Genomic DNA, 26,807 nt, shown 5'->3' with positions numbered 1-26,807 from the left:
AAGAGCCGAATGGAACAAAGGGAAGCTGATTGGAAGATACGATGTCGACATCTATACCGATGGTTCTAAGAAGAACTGTGGTGTGGGAGCTGGCTTCCATTCGGAGCCGCAAACTATCTCAGTCAATTCGCCTTCCTGACTATGCCAGCGTGTTCCAGGCAGAAAGTTTAGCGATCAGAGAACCATGCAATTCACTAAAACTCTACAAGGAATTTGGTGCAAGAGTAGCTATCTTCTCAGACAGTCAAGCAGCTACATATAACGGTCTTAGACTCCAACTCCATTTCATCCAAACTAGTCTTACAGTGTAGAGAGGAGCTGGAATTTCTTAGTCATTGGCTTGAAATTACTCTTATATGGGTTCCCGGTTATAGGAACACACGGGGTAATGAGATAGCGGATGAGCTAGCAAGAAAAGGTTCGAAACTAGACTTTGCAGAGGTGGTGGATTCACCCCACTGAACACAATAAAAGCATCCATTGCTTCACACTATCACGCTTTAGCCGAAAGAAGATGGAAGCAACTAACTACCGTCAAGCAAAATCCAAAGGATGAATGATCTGCTAGGATGCTATAGGCCAAACATCTCACGCAACCCTACAGACCATTGGAAAGTACGGGATCATGCAGCCAGACTCAACCTCCCCTTCAATCCCATCTGCAGAAGCTGTCAAGCGGAAGGTGTGAAGGAAAGTCTTTTCCACTACTTATGTGAATGTCCAGGGCTAGCTAGGGCACGACTCCTCTGCTTTGGTAAGCCTTTCTTGCAGCAAATTAATGAGATCTCAGGCATCGAGATAAAGAATTTGCTGCTATACTTGGACCTCACTAAATGGATCTAACTTTGAACACAAAAACAAACAAAAAACATCATTATACGAGGACGGTGGTAGTAAAACGGTGATGGTCACTAATTAGAATTATTTCAGCCATTAGCCACTACCTTAAGGCAAAAAGCGCCATCCTGCACGAAGTTTTACTCCTTCTGGGTAGGATCCCGACTATCAATGTAGGGTCCTAGAATAATTTCCAAAACTGTTATGTATGGAGCAGAGCCATTTGTTTCCTTTACAAAGTTAATTCAATGGTTATATAATGCTTGTATAGCTCCAGAACATTACTTATAGTGGGGGTTTAACAGCAGAGGTGACGTACATGTCCGAATATTTCCCCCTCTTTCTCATCCTTATAAATTTGTTGACTCTTCTATGACCGGTTCAAGATGGCATTCATGAATAAAGAGAACTGTGAGAGTGAACAGTGAATATAAGCGCTATTTTTATAGAATGGCCCCGAAAAGTTCTGGCGGATATGCTATAGTCCATCAGTTCTTCTAAAATCACTTGACATGCTTCTTAATTATTAGTCAACCATCTCTTCTTGTTGGTTTTTTAATACCTCTACAGATTTTTTCAATACCCATTTATTGATAAGTTGAATTTTCGCGAATTTTACAAGTGAAATCTTCAAAATTCAGACAATTTCCGCTATTCCTGTAGAATTTGCCACCGGTTCTTACATAAGCCAACTGCTTCTTTGTTTTTTTTTTTGGGCCAGCTTATTTCTGAAATGGGTAACAAGTTTCTACAAGAAATTCAAAATATGTATATTTCCTTTCTTCAATAGTTTTCTAAAGTAATCCTGTACTTACTTTTTCCAGAAAGCCCCAAATATGCTTTAAAATAGTCTCTTCAACTGCATTTTCTACTTTTATTACTTACTCACTCAAAGTATCTTAAAAGGCAAATGATGTTTATTTTCTATTCGCAGTCCCTTTTCAAAATAATCGGACCAGTCAGGGGGCGTAGTTTTCTACTTGTTTTTCATGTACACCCTTTTCAGGTGTTTGGCCGAGCTCTACCTCCAATCGTTTATTAAGAAGAGCTAATATATTTCATGACAGAAGTACACCCAGTAGTTTAATGTTACCTGAACAGGGTATACAGTATATTTAGTAGGTACAGTGGGTTGGAACCTGGGCGATACCGAATGATAGTCACACACAAGCACATTCGGCTACAGCTATGGTTTTCATACTTATTATGAAATTATTATTCACGGTTGAAAAAATTTTAAAACCTTCAGTGTTTTTAAATTGTTTCTCTCTCTCTGTTTGTCTGGGCCAGCTACCAAGCCGGCTGAGCCAGTGCTGAAGGAACTTTCTTTGACTAGGATACCACTTTTAAGCCAGGTGGAGGTGATAACGAGATTGCTCGGAAAAACAAATTTGTAGTCTGAATTTTTAAACCAGTTCGAATGAAGCTTCTAAGAGAGAACAATTTTTTTTGTGTTTACTATTCATCTCACTTGGACGCTACTCATTAAGGTTTATTAAAATTCCGACACCTAAAGATAGTTTATGGCTATTTCAGAGATACATTTCGGCACTGAAAAGAGGGCTTTCAAAACGCCTAACAATCTATGCTTACGTGTCACGATCTAAACAAAAAATTATTTTAACTCACTGCATTTCACAAATAAAATTTAACCTCAGGTTATTACTGAATTTGTTATTTTTTATTGTTATTTTGCCAGCCTAGCTAAGCTAATTCAGATTCAGATTAAAAAAAGTTTACAATACCAAAAGTCCCCGGCGTGGAGTTTCTTATATTTTTCTTCCTCGTCTGTTATGTATATTGGATCTAAACTTACTTTGTGAAAGGAAAGGATGACTCCATAAATGAAAAAAAAGTGCGTGTAGCGCAGTACACATAACAGAAGTGTAACTTTCAAGACAGACAAAGAAAGAGGGAGAGACCGGAGAGAGAAAGAGAGAGAGGGAAAGAGAGAAACCGGAGAGAGAAAGAAAGAGAGAGAGAAAAAATATATATCTAAATAAATTCACAACATTTGCAGAGAATACAAATAGACAAAATTTACAAAAAACGGAGGAGGGTCGACCGGTGTAGGTAAACGCCGGACACAAACCGTGGCAACAACGCGCACTACTCCGAGCGTTTATGACCCGCACATACACAGCGGTTCCAGGACCGCAGCAACGGCTCAAATTACAGCATGGCAATACCAATAAATCTGACGCCGGAATGGATAGCACTTTATAGTACGCACAAGCACGAGCCAGGAAACGGAAATAAGCGCCAAAAAGTAAGCAAAAAAAAAAAAACGCCAAAAAAATTGGGACCTGAAAACGCCCCAAACAGTAGGCACCAAGGAAATATAACGCCAAAAAGCAGGCACCAATTCCTACAAGTTTGCACCAACAAGCAAGCGCCAAAAAATAGGCAGTGTTATTTCTCACTAGAAATTAGCAACCACAAGGAAAAACTCAGGAAAAATAGCCTAAAGTGTATCTAAGACATATACAAGGTATATCTCTCCCTCTCCTTTTACTCTACGTTATATCTTTTTTCTCTCTCGCGGAACGAAAATGCCCAAAACGTTGCATGGCCTTGAAATATTACTCTCCATTCTCGCTCGTACATTAACGCCCAAGAAGTTCCACTTCTAAAATTATACGATACTATCGATAATTTTGCTGTTTTTTCTTTTTTTTTTGTAATTTTCACTCACCTCTAACTTATCACTAAATGTATTTAAATCACGTTTTAGCCTAAGATGGAAGTCTCTTCCGTGTGCTGAAAATTTTAAATCTACATGATGATCTTTGGTCACGGATCGTTTCGCTCTATTGTGACTAGCTCGGATGTGCTCATGATCATAGTTGAGTTCCTCATAGTGCGATATGTATTCGTTGAGTCGACGACGATGGCCTGAAAATATAAGAAATGAGCGGAATTATTTTCAGTGAAATATACGCAAATGGCGTTAATAAAAATGTGCATCTTAATTAATAATTTGTATTTGATTTTCATAAAATAATTAACAACTGGCAAAGATGAACCAATTCATATGCACACACATCAACAATTTGGGCGATGTATAAATATCAGAGTTCTAAGGAAAATATTAATCAACTCAAATGATGTCATGGTAACGCTTGTCAAAAAGAGAATACAGCCGCCACACTCAGTGATTAACAGTAACCTTTTTCACCACGATGTATAGAAAACAAAGGTGGCGCTCTTCTCGTATCGCTATTCCGCTCTAAATGAATTCTATAGAATCGCTGTGTACCTGACCGTCGCGCTTGTGCCCCTCTCGGCCGCTTCTCGCGCAGTCCTCGGGTCAATCGCATCAATTGAAGCCGATACCGATCCCCAGTGATGGTTTCGCTTGGTTTTAACAGTTCATAACAAAGAACACCAACTTGGTTGCACCAAATACATAGCATAACCTTCGCAGCATGAATATTCGGCCGAGGCGATGACGTAGAAGCATAACCGGGCAGTCCCAATGACTTTCTTTTCTTTGGATCGATGTAATGAATCCATTTTTCATCACCCGTCACGATGCGATGAAAAAAACCCTTCCTTTTTTGCCGCTGGAGCAGTTGTTCACAGGCGAAAAAACAACGTTCAATATCCCTTGGTGTTAACTCATAAGAAACCCTAGTCCCCTGTTTCTGAATCATTTCCAAAGCATGCAATCGCTTGGAAATGGATTGGCGCGTATCTCCCAATACGGAAGCAAGCTCCTCTTGCGTTTGACATGGATCCTCATTGAGCAATGCCTCCAATTCAGCGTCTTCGAAGGTTTTTGGCCTTCCTTCACGCGGACGGTTGTCAACATTAAAATCATCGTCTATGAAGCAGCGGAACTAATCTCGTTTCACTTAAAGCAGCATCTCCATAAACTTTTTGTAGCTCTCGATGCGCTTCAGCAGTCATTTTTTTCGAATGAAGGACGAAAATCAAAACTTCCCGCAAATGACGATTATTCGGCACAAAATCAAGCATTTTCACAAAACCATGGTACTCGTGCGCCGTGAATATCGATGTTTATTTCCTAAACGGAAAGCTTGCGAAAAGTCATGAAAAATACAAGGCGTGCACAGACGTGTAACAACATTGGCGGCAGCCACTTGACAAATTTCATATTTTCCACTTATGATGATCTCCAAGATGCAGGTACAGATTTGCATCACTCAAAATATTTTTTTATTTGTTATTCAGTACAAAGTTATTCAAAAAACAAAATTGGATGATTAACTGTACATATAGGATAAGATACAGTTGCGGTCAGGATCTTAGTAGTGCTTATGTTTCATTATATTTAAATGGCCACGTTTTTTTTCATCACAACAATTTTTCGCAATCCACTGTAAAATCCGTTAGATTAAGAAGTCGGCTTCAAGTTAAACTTGCTTGTTAAACTTAACCTGTTGATTTCGTTAATTTTGCATGAAATTTTAGTTGCAACGGCCTTTTAGTTAGTCAAAATCTTAGTAGTACGTGTGAAAAAACGCGCCCTCATAAAAAAATTGATTGCTGATGGAAAAACTTATGTGGAAGTGCAAAATATCATTGGTTGCTCATCAACAATGGTACGTAGTGCCAACAAGTACAAACCAAGGGGCAAAAAGCGTGGAAAAAAGCTAGCAATGTCGGCAAGAGGAGTTAAGTCTATCGTCAGCTATTCAAAGCAGTTTCCATTTGCGTCTGCTACTGATATAAAATATGCCTTAAAATTGTCTTCGAGCGTTGAGACTGTTCGTCGGCGTTTGCGTGAGCACGACTTGGGTACACACAGTCCAAGAAAAGTACCGTTGTTGATAAAAACGCATATAGAAAAGAGACTTCGATACGCCAAAGAACATATAAATTGGCATATGACGAAATGGCGCAACATTTTATGGTCGGACGAGTCGAAGATTGTCTTGTATGGTGGAAAGGGATCGCGTCAATATGTCAGACCACCACCAAACACCGAATACTAGCAAAAGTATACAACAAAAAAAGCATGGTGGTCTGGGCATGCTTTTCTTGGCTAGGCGTGGGGTTAAGGAAATGATGACTGGCGCTTCATATGTTGATATACTCAAGAACAGCATGCTGTCATATGCCAAAGACGAAATGCCGCTTGTTTGGACGTTCCAGCAAGACAACGACCCCAAACACACGTGCAATGTTGCTAAAAGACGGTTTGAGGAGAGTCAGATCAACGTAATGAAATGGCCGCCACAGTCACCAGACATAAACCCTATTGAAAATTGTGGGTTGATGTCAAGGAGGCAGTAGCCCAACGCAAGCCGACATCTAATACGCAACTATGGGTGGCTGTAAAGAGCGCATGGGAGTCGATTTCGATTGAAAGATACCAAAAAACTTGTGGACTCAATGCAAAGCCGTTGTGCTGCAATTCTAAAGAATAAGGGTCATGCAACAAAATACTAATTTAAATACTAAACGAAACCCCATGTAAAAATAAAAATAAAAGCGTCATCATTTACAAGTGTTGTCAAAATTTTTTTTACAATTTGTTTTTCTAAATATAATTTTACTTTGCTGAAATGAGATAAACGTTGGATTTTTTTGGAATTTGTTTTGTTTGACATTTGAGCTGTAAGAGGGAAAAACAAAAATTTTTATAAAATCGATTACACGCACTTTTTTAACCCATTTCATGTGCACTACTAAGATTTTGACCGCAGCTGTATGCTGATCCATGGTGCTTTAGGTATACGCGAAATAATTTCACTTCTTCAATCAAACTTTTGTAACTCCTTCATTTCCCCGCTTATAACAGAATATTCAGTATCGTTACTCTTTTAAAATATCTGATTGTATTACCTCAAGCGCTGATAAATAAAATTGACGCTCTGTAGCTGGCTACTTTAATCACTGGAGAGAATAAAATAATCGAGCAAAAAACAGCCACCTAAAACAAAAAACAACTGATCGATAAAACTGAGATACAGTGGGCTCAAGTACAGTGGCGCAGTAACTTGCCACAAAGAGTAGGCGCAAATAATTTCAAAAGGTGGCGAAAGAAAACGTTTTGGCTATCATCGGCCAAAGCACACTAGCTGCAATAATAACAATATACGCAATTACATGTGTAGGCAGGCAGACATGTGTACACACATGAAAAAAAAACCCGAAGAATTGGGTTAATGGAATATATGCGAATCTTGCAACCGCAGTTGTGTTGAGCACCACAGCTGAACCCATACAAAGCACATTCATGTATGTATATTTGTTGGTCGCTTTATACATATATTTTTGCACATATACCCTACACATTAATATGTATGTGTAAGTGTGAGTTTAATTGCACTTCGCATACACACACTCATCTTGAGACAACACAATGATGGTACAAGCGTTTCAGCTACAGTTGCACTGAGTAAGTTACTTAGTTGTTGTAAAGTTGCTGCCACATGTTGCCACCGCAATACAATTTTGCTGCCTCAACCACACATTTTAAGGCAGAGTCACATGCACTCGCACGCACACACACACACACACACACACACACTTAGATGCGTACACTCAACGCTTTGCTTCGTCAAGTACTCGAACACGCCAAAGTGCCTAATCCAAAGCTGTTGGCAGCGGTTCAACAAGATGATTGTTGTTGTTGCACACAATTGCTGCTGTTTCTACTGCACCTAAGGTTGTTGTTAGTTTTATGGCTACACAACATTCGCGCAACTGCTACAAGCGCCTCAACCGGAGTAGTTTTAGTTTCGGCTTTTTTTTTTGCTTTTTGGTTTTGGTTGTTTTAGTTCTCCATATTTGTTGTTGGCCAACGCTGCCCATTTGTCCATTAGCTGCCTGCAACATTTGTCGATTGCACATTATTGTTTTGGCTGCAGGCATTTGTGTGCCTGTTTAGCGATTGCTTGCCGCACTTACGGGGCGCCACTTAACAAGTTTTTGTTGCGGGCATGATTGTTGCTGCGGTTGTTCTTGCTGTTGTTGTCGTTGCTGCAGTTTGCTTGCCCACTTGTTAGTATGGCAATTTTCCGTGCGACTGCAACAGCTGCAATCAGTTTTGCTGCAGTCGATTTCAATTTTGCAACACGTTTTGGCAGTGGCCAACGAGGCGGCTTTGCTTGTTGTTTTAGTTGCCACTAACGTCAATAAAATTGTTATTTCTGCTTATCTGGGGCACCACTCGCTCCGACACACCTAACAGGTTTTCCTCACTATGGACCCTCCCACTGTCTCACTTTATACAGCAATCCCGCATCTTAAATTTCCCTCCCCTTATCCTTGTGTCAAATATTTCGGTTTTTTTTTTGCTTTTTGTCTTCTCTTCATCTACTTTCTATTCACTTTGCCTCCTAATTGAGTTTGACCACATTTGGCACTTAAAAAAGTAAAAAAGTGCTATTGGTTTCACTTATAAGCGTTCAGTTTATAACAAGAATTAGAGTAGCAAAAACAATAAGTAGCTTATAGTCTATGGCAACAACAAATTTGTACTTAAGTGAAAATTTGCCTGGTTGCCTCCACACATAAGGAACAAAGTTTTCAGTAACAACAGCAACAACAACAGTGTGAAATAATAATAACAGAAGTGAAAAACTTTTCCTCTTGCCACCATAAACGAGCTCTATTCTTGTAGATACAGAGTTTACCGATACTTATTGACGATTACGATGCATGGCTGAGTGAAGAAATGACCAGCTGCATTCATGACACGCAGAACTTTTAAAAAGCGTAGACAAAATTTATAAAAAATTTTAGCTTAAAAAATTATCTAATGAAATAATTGAAATTTATAACACGCTAGGTTTTATTAGGTTGGGAGGAGGATGTGTTTTCCGCATACTCTCCTTCTGGGAAATAATTGCTCATTGTGTTTGCCTGTGGTAACTACCCGAATAATACATATTTCCCTAATGAAGATCCTTTTAATAAATCAGTATTGCTAAACTAATTACTCTCCCAGATAAATTTATGAGGTGCGCCGCTATCTTTGTCAGGTTAGTATGCAAAACTATTTTAGTCGTTTCGACTGCCCGACTGATTTTGGACCTCTTCTTCATTTCAACAACTTCAGCGTTCCATTAGCATAGCTCAGTCTACAGCAGAGAACCACAACGGAAGGAATTTCTTTTACATTTCTTGATCACATTGCTCTGGATACTTTTGCCTTCACTGCATATCATATTTTTCCGAGCCATGCCTTAGAATACTATGATAGATAGGGAAGACATCTAGCACAAAGACGTCTGAGTGGAAAATACTGCAGACCCTCCGAACCGTTAAGATCTCCGATTACTCAGTCTATCTTTTTTCATTGGTATATCTGAATTATTTTGCGTTCTCTTCATATCATAGCTTTCCGCGAAACGAGCTATCCTTCAGAATACTAGATATCTTTCCTATATCACAAAGACGACTACGTGGAAAACACTGCAGACCTTCCGAGCTGTGACGAGCTTCAAATACTCCCCATTGGACAACCGTTGGTACGGTACTGACACCTGTTAAATAGCCAAGCGTCTCCTGAAAAGACCTCGCAAGGTGCTAGCAAAATTCCTTCTCAGACAGAGGAGAAGTAAGCTGGGAGCCCTATTTGAGCAGAATTCAAGGAAACGATATATTGTTACTACAGGCATAATCGACTATTTACTGTGTGCATCCTGTTTGGAGGATGGAAATAGTAAAAAGCATTTACTTTGCCGATGTTTGGCTTTGGCAGACATAAGTGGTACATTTTTGGGTCAGATGTATTGAGAATGTAGTTTCCCTTGACAAACTATGTATTATGATTTAGAAAAAGTCTGGGAAGTTTACAGAGTAGTTATGAGTCCCAGATATACCATACAGATAGACTTGATTAGAAGTTTGCACTTCAATCTTATGATCTCTTCTGACCTCTACTCATCACTGTACTTGATTCAAATACAGTTCCCTTATTAAACTTAAGATAGAGCTGGGCTAAACTAAGCGTAAATTGGCAGAGACCTCTCTCCATGCATCATGTATTGGTGTCCCTGAGGATTTGTCGCAGAAACGACAAGAGCCAGTCGACCGTATCCCAAACCTCTGCAGATGACTGCGCAATCTGCAATAGCCTGTGAGAATACCCGTGCGCATTGTAAATTTATCTTTGGGGAGTGTTATGAGGTTCCTAAACCTCTTTTGATTGTACCCAGCAACTTAGAATGTCACCTGGCGTAGCCCCATAACTTGGTGCTAGCTAACCTCTCTTAGCCTTAGTTCTTGCAAATTTTTTTCGACAGGAGGGGTGATAAGACCACCCCTGCAACATCCAGTAGTTGTTTGTAGTGTGATCCGCTGTCCGCTGCTGCGGTTTAAGCTATCTTTGTCTGTAGGAGGGATTATATCCATTTGCAAATTGGTCTCTACAGGTTCCTCTTCTCTAGTTAGAGGCATTGACGAAAGCTCCATAGATATCAAGGAAGGCACAGAGAACTGAGTCCCAACCACACCGATTTGCCCCCCTATCATTTAAATCCTGTCGCTTAGCCTTAAGATCGCAAATTATTGAAAGAGTAAGAGGGGTAATATGCGCGTTCGCACTTTGCTATAGTCATACAGCGCTCTTGGTAATATGACGAACTCCATCGTAGCCAAGCATTGAAAATTGGTGGCATCGATTGCTGGCTCTCACCCGGGTTTCCGATCAAAACAATTCTAATAATTTGAATTATAACAAAAGGGCTGATAAATTGGCTGAAGTAGAAGTATCTCCATATAAATCTGAAGCAAATATGCGACTCTATACTATTTGAGTACAATATAGCGATACTGTGCTCAAAAAAAACTAAGTAACAGTCCAAAAATTATGTGAAAATATCGTTTTCCCTCAGAAAATGACTTAGTTAATTTTTGACGGTATTTTTATAACTTTAAACGAAGAGGAGCAAATACCGAAGTGCTAAGTAACACATAATTTAAGCAAATTAGTGTTAATAAAACCTACAACGTGGGTCAACAAACCCATACGAGGTTATTCGCATTAAATGAGTCCGACGCGTAAGAACCAAAACAAAGACAGATCTCACCTCGTTTATGTGATGTATGTAAACGCCCGAACCTGTGCTCATTTACATATTTGTGTAGAAATGTTGTTTTATGCTAATGAGTAATTTTGTGCAAGCACCCATTAGGAAAGTCGATCGCTAAGTGGCTGTGGCTATGAGTAATACTGGTTCTTGTTTTAACTACACCCACACTTCATTGATGTTAGCTCAGGCCAGTAAAGGGTAAAATTACAATATTGACTTTCGTATTTTTAATCTAATCTGATTTTAATTCGCCTAAAATCTTTACAAACTAGAAGGACTATATTTTCACTCTACTTTATTTTCAGCATTTTAAAAAATGTTATTGAACCCATTTGCTTTTATACTCTCCAAAGAAGTCTTCTGAGCAATGCAATGTTCTTTTTGGTCGAAATACTTATCCATCCTACGGTCCTATACGTAGACATCTCATGGAGAGAGTGAATCTCAAATTCTGACGTTATTCAACGTGAGTTCACAGCCAAAGTATATTTTAAGGCCAAGGCAGCGTGCAACTGCTCGTGATAAATTTTGTTCACCTTACAATATTCGACGTTTATAAGATGCCTCCAGTGAAGATTTTATTCATTCATGGGTGCGAAAGTTCAGTGCAAACAGCCAAGTTCGGTGGCAAACAGCCCATAACCGCGACCCAGCCACACATCGAGAACAATTGAAAATATTGAAATCGTCGCTAGTTTACACGATAATCCGCGTGAATCCGTGCACAAAAGAGTGACTGTCCTGGAACTTCAAAAAACTATTGTGTATGAAATATTGAATAAGGGTCTGAGACTTCACCTCTTCAAAATTGAAATCGTCAACACGATCCGAATATTAGTTTCGGAGATACAGCCTTTGGAAGGTATGCGCTCCAAGCCACTTTTATTGATCCTCAAAACTTTAAACGCGTTTTTTCTCGGAACCGAGTTTTCAAAGTCGGTTGTCAAATGTTCTCGAAAACTACTCAACCGATCTTGATGAAATTTTACACAGGTGTTCGAGATACAATTTACTCGTGCTTGGACGAAGGATTTTTTTATTTTATGATTTTATTTTTCTATTGTATTTAAAAAAAACACAAAATGTCAAGCAAATTTGACTGAAATTTTAATTTTTTTAGAAAAATGTCTGCCAAAATTCCAATTTTTCCTTTTTTTTCTTTCCTTCGTTCAAGCACGAGTTGATGCTCTTAACTAAAAAACTTTTTTTTTTTCATTTTGGATGATCCTGTCAGGAGTTATGCTGACAACGCGGACGTGTCACAATGGAGGAGTTTTAATTTGTTTTTTTTTTTTTGAAAAATTCAGAAATTATTCTTTAAATATATACTCATAAGACTGAAAACACTTAGAATTAAATAAATAATTTTCCACATACAAAAAAAATATTGAAAATAGGCCTTTTTTTACCAGACGAAACCCATGTAAGCCCTTAAGTGTTTAAGTATAACGATCACACTTTACGAGACAATGTGGAGCGATTTCGTACGGTAAATACTATCTCTTGTAGTGATGAAGCCCATTTTTATTTAAATGGAAGTATAAAAAAGCAAAATTGTCGTTATTGGACATCTGAAGAACAGAACTCATTATTAAAGCATCAGCAGCCACTTCACAGTCACAAAGTGAAGGTTTGGTGTGTCCGCTATCGACACTTATTTTTTGAAAATCGTCCAGGGCTAGCAATTTTGGTGGACGATGTCTCTTATCGATGTATGCTGAACGACTATTTTCTGTCTATAATCAGAGAACATCCTTCCCTCACTACACAAGCACGACTTCAGCAGGATGGTGCCAAGCCGCACACTGCCCGGGAGACAATCGCGATACTGCCTATGAAACAGATGCAGCGAGCATTGTAATTTCCGCCACCGATCACACCCTGTATATCAAAGAATTCGATGTGGTCTAACTGTAGGTCCAGCAAAGCGGCACAGAGATTTCCAAAAATCGATTATCTGTGATGAGTGTTTTTTCAGTATGAAGTTACTCCCTTTAATTTCATTTCCTGCAAACCCCTTTCCTACACGGCACTTTCAAATGTCTTTATAAATGTGTGTATGTATTTCTGTGTAACATCTGTATAGGCAGGGCATAGAACAAAAGAGTGAAAGGAAATATAATATAAAATACAAACCCACAAAAAATGAAGTTGAATTGCCCGAGCGGGACCATAAATTAGGCCTATCCACCTGTCGCAACAAAAACATGTCACCACGCAAACGAGGTTGGCATTCCCAAAGCGGAATGCGGCATGAGAGTGGGTGGCGTTGGGCCCTCTTTATCGGTACTTGAGCTTCTGGTTTAGGAAGTTAACATCACCATGGGGAAAATACTTTTTTGTATTTACCAGCATGTTGGGTTTTATCAGCGATTTTAGCAATGTATGATTTTGTTGAGCACAGAAGTTGCTTTAAATTTTATTTGCTGCATAAAATTCCTGATGCATAAACATGGAGAATGTTGCAAAAGACCTTCGATGATCAGGTAAATGGTAAGTGGTAAAAATACAATAGTTCAAGGAATGTGGGGAATGCTTTGAAAATGAAGCCCATCCTCGGTGGCAATCCACATCACTAGATTAACCAAACGTCTAGGGAATCAAAGATTGGGTGATCTGAAATCATTGAACCAAAATTAGAGACCTCGATAATACTTTTAATAATTGACTTAGATAATTATTATGAAAGATGCCAAGTTCTTGGGAATGCGCCACTTCACCCTGCACTGGTTCCTTGAGAATATTTACGTAAAAATTAAACAAATATCATTTTATAACCGGCAGATTCGCCGCCTAACTTAGCTGCTGGGGACTTTTAATTAATTCCTAAATTCAATCCGGGAACACCATTTCGGTGCGGTTGAGGATATAAAACAAAATCACTTTGAAGGTTATACCGGAAATCGACTCTAACAATTTATAATCAATTTCATCGCACTTTTCGATTATAGTAGGCCTGATTAGCTTTTCCTCTGAATTTTTTTACATAATTCCATTGGAAGCCAGTATAGCCTTCTACTCCTGCAAATCTATGTTCAGTAAAAAATGGGGACTCAAGCCACAGGTCATGCTGCGGATGTACAACGAAGTGGTTTTACCAATTTTAACGTAGAGATGCGTGGTTTAGTGGGAAACTCTTCGGATTACAAGGACTGGATTACAAGGACTGCATGCATTGGCATCACCAGAGCAAGTAAAACTTGCCCCAGTGCTACCCTGAATGTCGTTTTGCACTTACTTCCCATCGACTTAACCATCATTTCCATCGCAGCTCAAAATGCTATCAGGTTAAAGGAGGTTGGGCTCTGGAGACAATCTCTTAAAGGACATGGTAGCATTTCAGGTTAAAGGAGGTTGGCCTTTGGAGACAATCTCTCAAAGGACATGGTAGCATTTTCGGGAAGTTAACATCGTGTTTCTCCGAAATTTGAACAGATCTCTCTATCCGCAAACTAGAGTTTGAAGGTCGTGCTAGAGCAATCTTTCCAAATAGGCAAGATTGGACGGAGGGGAAAATCTGAGTCGGATGTAATCGGGAGTCGGAGCGGGGGTTTTCTCTAAATCAGCCAATTTATCTATCTCCTTAAAATTGCAGAACACTGCTAGTGTTTTTCAAGCAGAAGTCCTTGCGATCTTCCAGGCATGCAAAATGCTTAGGGAACGCGGGAGCGAGGGTGATATAAATAGTTTCTCCGATAGACAAGCCGCGAATAAGGCTCTGAAGACGGCATGGTGCAGAACAAAATTAGTAAACGTAGTAAACGTAAAGTAAAAAAGTAGTAGAAGAGATCAAATATCTTGGGTGTGCAGGTAACATTTCTCTGATCTGGGTTCCAACACATAGGAACATAGAGGGAAATGAATGGCTGATGAACTTGCCAGAAAGGGAACTGAATTGGTCGCCGAGACCTCCTACCCGGGCATCGTCCTCCCCCTGATAGCTGTTAAAGAGGAACTGCACATTTTATTTCTTAGGAAATCGCAGAAAAGATGGAGCTACATTTCTTCATGTGCAATTTCGAAACCCCTTTGGCCCCAATACGATATACGAAGGACTCAGAAAGTTCTTTGGACTCCTCGCCATTCAATTTCCAAACACGTAGCTGTGTTTACCGGTCACTGGACGATCGGCACACGCGCGGAAAAGCTGGGGTTACCATTTAACCCCCATTGCAGAAGCTGTGGGGACCTTTCAGATAAGGAAACTGTAAAGCATTTTCTCTGTAAATGTCCGGGTTTGGCAGCTAGAAGACTAAGGTCACTCGACGCTCCTTTCTTCGACAGCCTGGGGCAGTGCGCCAACCTAAATCCAATCAATCTTCTCCATTATACCAACAGCTCTAGTTAACTGTAGATATCTGCCTGTTGGAGGTCTCATAATGATATCAAAGTGGCGCTTTGGTGCTACTTGAGGAAAGCCAGACGCACTTCAAGCATTTCACCTACATATGTACCTACCTACATAATTTTCGAAAAATTTCAAAACTGTAATTCTAATTAGTGAATAAGTGAGAAAAGTTCCTTTTAATTTAACATTACTCTAAGCTGCATTAAAGTGGCTCTCACGAAAGTCAAATCACGTAGGTCCAAGGCAAAGGATACCACCCTTTGGCTAACTGCTCCCGCTTGAACCATCTAGTGTCCTTGATCTCTATACTAGAATAAGCACCTCGTTCAGTGTGCTTTGAAATACCTCAAACTGCCCTGAGTTCCCATCTTTCGCTAGCCTGACCAATATTAAATTATTTATATCTGATTGCTTAAATCATTGTCAGCCCAGGAGAAGCATACAGTTTTAGGTGAATGAGGTCAGAGCTCGCACTGGGGTAAGGTTATCACGAAATATGAAGATATCTCTTCCTTAAAGTTCGGTTCTCGTCTGCCTTCACGATGACTAATATGTATTTCAGTCTGACAGTAACCGAAAAATCGTGCCGCCGAGGGGGCCATTTGGCCGATATTTTGTTCCGTACGTAATAGGACTATGAATAAGTTCGAGCGGTTTTTTTTCGAAATTTGAAACTTTATTGACGTAAAATGGTTACAAATTTAATATTCAAAATATTGTCCATCGCTTACTACTACTTTTTCCCATCTTTCTGGCAATTCACGGATTCCCTTTGTGAAAAATTCGGTCGGTTTTGCCGCAATCCACGAATCGATCCATTTTTTGACTTCATCGTAATTACGGAAGTGCTGGTCAGCCAGGCCATGTTGCATCGATCGGAAGAGATAGTAATCGGATGGCGCAAGGTCTGGACTATACGGCGGGTGGGGTAGGACATCCCATTTGAGCGTTTCTAAGTATGTTTTGACCACTTGTGCAACATGTGGCCGAGCATTGTCATGTTGCAAAATAACTTTGTCGTGTCTATCGGCGTATTGCGGCCGTTTTTCTCGCAGTGCTCGGCTCAAACGCATCAATTGTCGTCGGTAGACATCCCCCGTAATCGTTTCATTCGGTTTCAGTAGCTCATAATACACAACACCCAGCTGGTCCCACCAGATACACAGCATAACCTTCAGGCCATGAATATTCTGCGCCGACGTCGATGTTGAAGCATGGCCAGGGTATCCATACGTTGCCCGACGTTTTGGATTGTCGTAATGGACCCACTTTTCATCGCCAGTCACAATTCGATGCAAAAAACCCTTTCTTTTGTGCCGTTGAAGCAGTTGTTCGCATGCCATAAAACGGCGTTCAACGTCTCTTGGCTTCAATTCATACGGCACCCAATGGCCTACCTTTCGGATCATTCCCATGGCTTTTAAACGTTTGGAAATGGTTGATTGATCAACTCCCAAAGTTTTTGCAACCTCTTCTTGCGTTTGAGCCGGATCTTGATCGAGCAATTCCTCCAATTCGGTATCCATGAACTTTGGCGGCGCACCCTCGCGTTCTTCGTCTTCCAAGCCAAAATCACCACTTTTAAAGCGTGCAAACCACTTCTGGCACGTTCGCTCAGATAGAGCATGCTCACCATAAACTTCCACCAAGATACGATGACTTTCGGCTGCTTTTTTCTTCATATTGAAATAATGAAGAAGAATTCCCCGCAAAAACACATTATTTGGCACGAAATTCGACATTTTCAAGTGTGGTAAAAATATTGTTGTTTACGCTTCAAATAAAAAACTTATACTGACGTTTGTGCCTTACGACAGTAGCTCTCCAATGAATGTTTGGAAATGTGGATCGATGGAATAATAATCAAGTTACGCCATCTGTTGTAAAACCGCACGAACTTATAAATAGACCTATTAATTGAGCCATACCAATATTATCATAATAAAGAAAATGACAATAATTTCTTAAAAAAATTGTATTTATTCAAAATCAACACCGGCCCTTGAAACTTAACCACCCTTTATAATTAAGATTTCAAAGACGCAAAACACCATTTATGTATGTATGTTTAAAATATTGCATAATTTTGTAAGTAGATAATAATTACGGAATTTTAGTTTTTGAGATTATATATGTAAATGATTTAAGTGAGGTAATGGCGGCTTACAGCGAGAATACTCGCTTTAAAGTTAGAAATTTCAAGTTGCAAATAAAGTTGGATGCGCATATGTGAGTGTGAGTACGCAGACACTTTCACTGATTGCAAAATGATAAAAGTCAGGTAGAAGAACGAGTGAACTGTACGAGTTTGAGAACGTAACAATGACCCTTCAGTTCCTGTCCGTCTCCCCGATCAAGTGTTACACTGAAACCCAGTTACAACTAGGCGGAAGCAATAAAATCAAAAGTTGAAGCTGCAGCTGACAGATGGCGAAGAATTTGAAAGTGATGAAGCACACAAGCACAGCCAAGGATAGCTACTCGAGCAACAAAAAAGTGTTTTGAGATGCGAGGAACGAAGTTCTCCACCAGCACTGTTGATATTTTTTATGTGAGCGTGCTATGACATGCATACATATGTGACATGTATGTGTGCATGTATAAGCATCAGTCTGTTTGCAAAAATGTTGCAAGGATATGTGGGCACGTGAAGGTTGTTACGACACAAAATCGCACAATTTTCTTGAGTGAATGCGAAGAAACGCAAATTGTAAGTGGTACACAAAATTGTATTATACATAAAAACACACACACGCACACATACACACACACTCATACAAAAGCATGAAAGCATACACGCGTAAATATTTGAAAACATCTTATCTCTGCATATGCAACTACATACACATGCACATATATGTATGCGCGGAAGAAATTTTCGAGTTTATTTGAAAATTCCATAGCCTTTTAGTTGATTTGCTGCCGCGACGCAACCAGCTGAAAGCCCAAAGTAGTCGAAAAGACGTCTGCATGAGTGCATAACTGTACTCTTATATTTACAATAACGCAATATACTGTTACTGAAAGCAGTTAAGCGAAAAATACAAGGTGGCACAATATTAATCACCCTATCGGAAGATTTATAATTTCGGCAAATGGCGTCGTGCGTCAATTATATTTGAAACTAGTCAATGGAGCGCGTAAAAGTCATAAAAAAAAAGATTTACATCAATCAAAATATTTTTTTTTTAATTATCATAGTAAAACAGTTATACAAAAACAAAATGCATGATTCGTTTTGCGCCACCTTGTATTTAAAGACACAAGAGTAACATGCACGTACGTATTCAACAATTTCCTTCTGCATTTTAGCAAAATTTGATAAATCAAAAGTAAAATGCTTCGAAATTTATTGAATTGCATGCAATGCTTAAGTGATGATTGCTATGAAGAAGTTGTGAAAAAATCAACCAAGTAAATAAAATAAAATATTATTTGAAAAGCGAAACGCAAAATACGGAGCGAAATCGCACGCATGTGTAAAGGGAAATCAAAATAAAGTTGAGTGGCGGGACGTGATGTTTGTGAAAAGGAATATTGGTTTTGATAGCAAACACACAAAAAAACAACGAAGAATATTCAACAGCATGGAATGGGCGGCTGAGCATAAATTGAAAGACGAGAAACTTGAAAACTGTTTTAAAGAAATAAATGTAATGCAAATTATTATAGTAAAAACTGGATAAGGCTGCAGTATGCAGATGTTCTATTGCAAGGGAAAGGTGCAGGATTTACAATTTATATAGTTGGTTATTTAAGGTCCTCGCCTCATTTGAAATGGTTCTTGGGTGTTTCTTTAGAAGCGTGTAAAATGGAAACGAAAAACGATTTTTTTACTTATGTTTAGAGTATTTTACCATCAAACTTAAATTCAGGCTTCCGGACCACTGTAGTGTTTTCCAAGTAGAGGTATCCGCAATTAAGGAAGCAGTGGATTGGTTGCTTACCTCGGTTACTACCGTTAAGGTAATAAATCTTTACTCCCGATAGCCAAGCAGCAATTAAGGCCTTGGGCTCGTTGTTTGTGCGTTCGAGATTGGTCGGGGAATGTCTGGCTTCTCTCTCTCGATTGCATCCGAATACTTCGCCATCAGGCTCATTTGGGTTTCCGGTCACAACGGCATAGAGGGAAACTGCTGGGCTGATGAGCTGGCTAGACAGCGAACTTTGGAGACGGTTTCGTCGCGAAATGAGAGGATTGGGCTTGCCTTAAGAACCTGTGGTCTACTCCTAAAAAGATGGGCCTCTCAGGATCAACTCAGTGAGCGCTGGGCTAGTGCGCAAACGTGCAAGGTCACGGGATCCTTCTGGACACGGGTAGATCGGGGACGCTCGAGGGAACTCCTAAGGCTAACAAAGCCCCAGCTCTCGAGTTTGGTAGGTATCCTTACCGGGCATTGTCCGTTAAGTGTTCATGCCGTGAGACTTGGGATTGCTTCAAGTCCGTTCTGCAGAAGCTGTCTGGAGCACGAGGTGGAATCATCTCAACATCTTCTCTTCAGCTGCTCTGCTCTCGTCTGGCAAAGATTTAGACATCTGAGCTCTCAATTTTTCGCTACGCCTGCGGATATAGCGGGTATAAATATCACAAATTTGGTGAAGTTCATCAGTAGCTTGTGGCGGCTAATTACGAACGCAAATCAGGCACCGTCGGTGTCGTCGTAAAATGCATGGTCATTATCGTCTCCAATCCCAAGTGTCCTTTTTCCTTCCCTTCTCCTTTCTCCTCTCCCCCGCATGGCATTGTCATTATCGTGTAAACTACGATCATCCGAAAAAACAATGTTTAGTATTTTTTTCGGACCTTTAAAGTAAAGAAAAGGGTCGAAAAACGGTTTTTCATCTTTGAACGTCCGCTCTTTTGTCAAATTTTATTTTATTTTTTTGAAGATTTTAGTTCACAAGATAACAATATTCATACTGAACAAGCACCTTTTTGATTTTTTGATTTCAGACACCTGTGAGTCCCGGAATCCGTGTCGCCAGCGACACATCTTTATTTGGAAGACCATTTTTCGAAGGCTGACGAATTTTTGAACGAACCTCGTATGGGCAAAAAAAAAATTTATTTTTTTTAAATGGATCAAAATAAAAAATATTTTTGAATCAGTAGCTTGCGCAGGAAGCACAAAAGTTGTTCAATGTTGGAATAAAAGCTCCACCCAAGAAATGGCAAGAGACCGTGGATTAAAATCGCGCATCGTCATTATTTTACATTTGTCAGAAGGCCTTTTATTCCGATCTTAAACAAATATATAAATGTTTTATTAAAGTGAATTTTACAAAGTTTTTTATATTTTCATTTCCCAGCTATCTCTGCAGGCGACTCAACCTTTTACTCGACTCCCTCTCGGGTATCTGAGCTCGTTCCATTGTTGCGCTTGGGTGTAGGGTTGTCAAGTTGCTGACACGTTGATCTCCCGATGGTAATTTCATGAAAATTATTAGGATCGAGGCTTTGCTTTAGAGGCTTAAAAAAATCGATTTGTTTTGCATAAATGTCTTCCCAAACTATCCAAGAATGTATCCTCAAAATTTCAGAAGCAAATTCAAAATATTTTTGGAGTAATTGCGAGCAAGCGTCGAGCAAGTTCCCGAGCAGCCTGATCGCTCGAAGTGCGATTTCTCGGTTTTTTATTTTTACGATTTTTCCTAATTGGCGGGAAGGATAGAGAAAAAATTAAACGTCCTATCGAAACGAGATTACATTGATTGTATTCGGAATTAAATTCTCTTCTAGTTGAACCTAAAAACCTTAAGAAAGTTATGATTAACCCACTTTTTAAACAATCTAAAGTGAATTTGTTTTTCCAAAAAAATTATTTTTTTTTTTTTAATTAGCGAAAAATTGTTCAATTTCTCACTTTTCTCACTTTACTATACTGAAATAAAATTTTTTTTGGGTTTTTGGTTTCAGATGAAAATTGCGACCTGCATCTTTCCTGCCGCACGACACATGCACACTGGAGGCGCCTCGGCAAAATGCTTGTACCAGGCATAATATGACATATATTTTAATGAAAAAATTTGACAAGACTGTTGAAATATATACATAACAATAAAACCTGAAAGTTTCGTTTCAATCGAATATTTCTTTCCTTTCCAAAAGAAACCACGAAAAAATCGATTTTTTGAAGCCTCTAAGCAGGCTCCCCCTTAAGTGAGTAATATAACTCTCAATACGAGGGGTGCCTTTTACTTGTCGGGATTAGAGAACAAAAACAAATTTATATCATCGAAAATCACTTTATTGTTTATCAAGAAGATCTATACACTTTTGCATGCGTTTGAACCAATTGTCGAAGCACTTTTGCCACTCTGAATGAGGTACCTCCAAAACATGCATTCTAAATGCCGCAACTGCTTCTTCAGGTGTCGAAAAACGTTGACCTCTCAGTTTGTTTTTTACGTACGGGAATAAAAAGAAGTCATACGGCGGATGACCCATTAATTCGATGTTTTGGGTGCTCAAAAATGCAGTTGTTTGAGCCGATGTGTGAGAGCTCGCATTGTCCTGGTGAAGAGTGATCTATCTTTGGCGATTAGCTTTCCTAATTTCTTGGAAGACAACTGGCAAACAAATGGTTGTGCACCACTCAGAATTTACTGTTCTGCGTTGTTCTAGTGGAACGGTTGCGACATGTCCAGTTTTTCCGAAAAAACAGGCGACCATTTGCTTGGAAGTGCTTCGTGCGCGAACAACTTTTGTTGGATTTGACTCATCTTGAAACACCCATACAGTCGACTGCTGTTTACTTTCGGGCTCATACGCGTAAATCCATGATTCACCACCTGTCACGATGTCATAGACGCGTTTCGAAGCCCCGCGATCGTATTTTTTGACCATTTCCTTCGACCAATCGACACGAGCCTTTTTTTGAGCGATTGACAAATTAAGTGGGATCCAACGCGAACAAATTTTTTTGACAGTCAAATGTTTATGCAATATTGAATGTATGCTGGTCCCACTAATGCCTAAGATTGTCTCAATCTCACGATAGGTCACATGACGATCTTGCAATATCAGTTCGCGCACAGCATCAATGGTTTTCGGAACAACAACTGATTTTGGACGACCTTCACGAAAGTCGTCTTGGAGTGAACTACGACCACGATTGAATTCACCATAGCATCGATAAACACTGGTCCTTGATGGAGCTTCATCGCCAAAAAATGAATTAAGTTCATCAATGCAATGTTGCTGAGTTAATCCATGTCGAAAGTTGTAAAAAATAATCGCACGAAAATGTTCACGATTTAATTCCATTTTTGGACCGAGATGAATCTTTGAAGTTACTGTAAACAACACAAATAGCGTTGGTATTTCAAAACGTTCTGAGTACGTAAAAGCCAAAAAATGTCAAACTTTGCGATACAGCTGTCAGTTGCCAGATTGCAATACCAGGGTTGCCAAATCCCAACATATAAAAGGCACCCCTCATAGATGGATTCGGCAAATATGCAGGAATAAATTTTTTTTTTTTTTCGATAATACATAAGTTGGCCCGCCCACTTGTGCTTCTAATAAGTATCTTCATTCTTGCGTGCGTTCCTATGTGACGAACTGTACATGAATATCTAATAAAAAAAAATCCCCAACGCATGTAAATTATATTATTTTGTAATCTTGCGTGGATTAAACAAAAACTGCACAAAGTGTGTTCCTTTTTCTTTTTTTTTGTTTTGCATTTGCGTGCTTGTGGGTTCTCACATAAGTCCTTCACCAGCCTCCTAATGTAATTTCCATAGAATTGCAATTTTTCGCATAAATTTTCAAGGAGGCGGATGGCATGCAGCATTGCACATATTGTTTGTAAACAAGGACACTTGTGGTCGACGAAAGCGAAAACAAAAATAAACAAAAAAAAAACCATATGTAACAACAAATGCATCTACATAAATACAACTAAACAAGTAAATGTGTATAAAGGATGCAAAAGGAAAAATATATGCGCATCCTTATTTTTTTCTCGAACTACTCATAAATGTTCCCCCTAACGTTTGCATGCGGCTCATTGTCTGTGTAGAAATGAAATAATGCGCGTACGGAAAATGCACTTATGTACGCAAAAAGCCACAAATTGTTTAGCATGCTTGCAGGCGTTCAAGCGTGGAAGGAACTAAGAAAAAAAAAACCTTTGGTTGTAGCAATTGCGAACATGGGGCAAGACAAGTGCATAAATTTAATTCCCCTATGAAAATTTTGCATCAGGGTTGTTTCATATAACTCCAAGTATTTTTACTTATATAAAAAATTTGCATACGTATATAGTACATACATAGGTACATGCATACATTATGTAGCTAAAATATGTCAATGTGCATTCGTGCATGTGCGTATACATGCGAATCATTTTCATATTCTCGGCATGGATGGCCACTTGAAATGTTGGTGCGTCTTGGCAAATTTGCGCTCCACGAACAAGCCATAAATATTTTTCGGGCAAGGAAATGTTTTAAAGCAAAAAACTCTTATTTGTTATTGCTAGCTAAGACTAATAAGAATCTAGAAATACATTTTAAATTAAAAATTAGTTAAATAAGCCAATAATGGTAAAGAAAAGTTAAATTCCGGCCTTTGAGCTCAGCTTCTAAAAAATACTAGTTGGCACATTATCATTAACATTTTTACACATGAATATATAAAATTTGATCGACTTCAGACATTTGGATTCCTGCTAATCTGAAACAAAAAGTTTGTAGAGATTGAATAACTGTAGCTACATACAAACCGAAACAAAAACTAATAAGTACTCAACACTGTAGACCCACCTGTCAGGCCAAACCATCTGAAAAAATCTGTTTTTCACTTTTATTAGCTTTATTGGCTCAATATTAAAATGACATTTTTATGGATAAAACAAAACCAGACTCGATGTTATTTGGGCGATAAAACCTTTTGTGGAAGTACCTCATATCAAAAAAAAATAAAAATAAAACAAAATTTTTATTTTGAAATAAAGAGAAGGAGCTGCCGTATTCATGAAAGTCCAAATATCTAATATTTTACCGACAATATTGGTACAGATATAGTTCCTATTTTTTTTAATTTCTTTAATTATCAACTTAAAAATCACAAACTGAAATCTTTAATATTCCAGACTCAGTCAGATTGATTGATTCCTATTGATGTTCTAAGCATGCGCTACACACTATGCTATGGGGGGAATGGCAACTGTGGGGGGAATGGCAACTGTTTTCCAATCAGAAGTTTTTGCCATTCTAAAAGTAGCCGAATGGATAATCGAGAGGAGTCTTCAGTGATAGTCAGGTTGCATTGAAGGCCCTGGAGAACGCGAAGCAAACCTAAAAGATTGTTCAAGAATGTAAGAAGAAGCTCAATTCTGTCGCAAGACAAAACAGGTTTGTACTTATATGGGTTCCAGGACACTCCGGTGTTCAAGGAAACGAAATTGCCGATGGATTGGCCAACCGTGGATCAGCGGTGCCCCCACAAGGGCCAGAGCCAATAATCGGAATCAGTTCCGCAGGAATTATAAATTAGATCAGCGGTTATGTAGGCAATCTACATAAAGAGCGATGGGCCGGTCTAGAACGCTGCAGAACTGCAATGTGTTTTGTGACAACTCCGAACAAAAAACTGTCAAACTTTCTACTAAAACTTAGAAGGAAAGACGTTCGGTTGATGGTCGGTATCATTACAGGACACAACCCATGGGGTCAGCATATGACCACCATTGGAATCATTGAGGACCCAGTGTGCCTGTCATGCTTGGAGGAGGCGCATAGCACTGAGTACTTTCTCTGTGAGTGTCCTGCTTTTGCTAGAGCACGGCTACGAGTTTTGGGTTCCGAGGTCATGAGAATGAGTAATATTCGTTCTCTAAAACTGGAGGATATTTACAGATTTGTCAAAGAATCTGCGCTACACATCTGAGCGGAATCAATCGATCGGTCAATCAGTTGATGACAGTCATTGTTAGAAATTCATTTTTGTGAGAAACGCTTTTAAAAATCGAAATACCTACCACAAGATACACACATATGTACGCCTGTCACTTTTTAAGGGGCGCCTCTTATCAAACGATTTTTTTTTATTTGAATTGATTTGATTTGATTTCATTTCATTTGATTTGGATTGATTTGATTTGATTTGATTTGATTTGAATTGATTTGATTTGATTTGATTTGATTTGATTTGATTAGATATGATTTGATTTGATTTGATTTGATTTGATTTGATTTGATTGGATTTGATTTGATTTGATTTGATTTGATTTGATTTGATTTGATTTGATTTGATTTGATTTGATTTGATTTGATTTGATTTGATTTGATTTGATTTGATTTGATTTGATTTGATTTGATTTGATTTGATTTGATTTGATTTGATTTGATTTGATTTGATTTGATTTGATTTGATTTGATTTGATTTGATTTGATTTGATTTGACTTGATTTTATTTCATTTTTTTTTATTTTATTTTATTTCAATTTATTGAGTTTTAGTTGATTTTAGTTATTTTTAATTGATTTTATTTGACTTTATTTGATTTTAGTTGAATATGCCCTCAAAATTTTATAGCGGAATTCAAAGTGATTTCGGAGTTACAGACCTTTGTACTGTCCCTCGCCTGGCGAGCTCTTCTACCTTCTGAAAGCTTTGAAACATGTGTGCTCAAAACCATGTTTTTGAAAATGGCGTGTAGGATTAACAAAAAACCACGAAAGTTATCGTTTCAAACCGATAATCCATATAAAAATAATTAAAGTGTGCAACTAATTAACTAACACAATACAAAACAAATTCATTTTTTAATGTTATTTTGAAAAAAAGCGAAAAAAACACTTTTTATAATAATGAATTGTGTGCTCATTTTTTCATATTTTTATTAGTCTATTATATGCGGGAAAACCTTCTGAATAAGGCAATATTTTTCTTTTGTGTTTCAGGTGAAAACTACCACCGCATCTTACACGTCGTTTTACTAGCGCGCAACGAGAAGCTGTGCGAGATCCCTCATATGTCCGCCATTTTGTTTTTTTTATTTATGTTAAAAAATTGTTTATTACTCTTCAATCATGCCTTCAAATAAATGCAAAAGATTATTCCTGTGTGTGGCTTTCCGCCTCGAAAAAAAATTGAGAAAAAACACCTTTTTTTGAAGCCACTGATTAGAGGCCCCCCTTAAGTAAGTTGAATTTAAAAAAATAACCTTTCTTATGTACGTCTTCACTTACAAGCTTTATTTGTTCTATTTTCAGGGAGTTGAAAAATTCATCACGCCACGAAGCTGGTATTAACTCGGTGAAAATTTGCATGCGAAGATTTATTACGATTTTCATATGACATATTGCAAGATAGAGGCATCTTTGGGCATTAGTGGGATCAGCATATATTGAATATTGTCGTCAAGAAGATGTGTTGTCGTTGGATACCAAAGAAAAGCAGATGATCGCTTGTTTTGTCGGGAAATCTGGTCATGTCGCAATTGTACCAATAGAGAAACTTAAAACTGTCAGTTCTCGGTAGTACACAAAGATTTATTTGCATGAAGCTTTCGGAAAATTAAGGAAAACGAAACGCCGAAGAAGAATCACAGGAATCATCACCAAGGCAATACGAGCACTCACGTAGCGGCTTAAGCA

General features: G+C 38.7%; 1 protein-coding gene across 1 annotated transcript in view; it reads right to left on the bottom strand.

The window, feature by feature from the left end:
• Positions 1 to 19,948, bottom strand: part of LOC128864712 (uncharacterized) — a 130,863-nt gene extending 110,915 nt beyond the window's left edge. Inside the window, exons 1-2 of the mRNA XM_054104463.1 lie at positions 19,834 to 19,948; positions 3,533 to 3,732 (exon numbers count right to left, since the gene is read on the bottom strand). Of these exons, the coding sequence (XP_053960438.1) occupies positions 3,533 to 3,732; positions 19,834 to 19,948 (315 nt within the window). The remainder of the gene's footprint in view (positions 1 to 3,532; positions 3,733 to 19,833) is intronic.
• Between the last annotated feature and the right edge of the window lie 6,859 nt (positions 19,949 to 26,807).

The sequence above is a fragment of the Anastrepha ludens genome, chromosome 5, assembly GCF_028408465.1.
Source record: "Anastrepha ludens isolate Willacy chromosome 5, idAnaLude1.1, whole genome shotgun sequence".
Taxonomy (NCBI): Eukaryota; Metazoa; Arthropoda; class Insecta; order Diptera; family Tephritidae; genus Anastrepha; species Anastrepha ludens.
The sequence above is the reverse complement of the archived record's forward strand: the minus strand, read 5'-3'. Positions and strand labels throughout refer to the sequence as shown.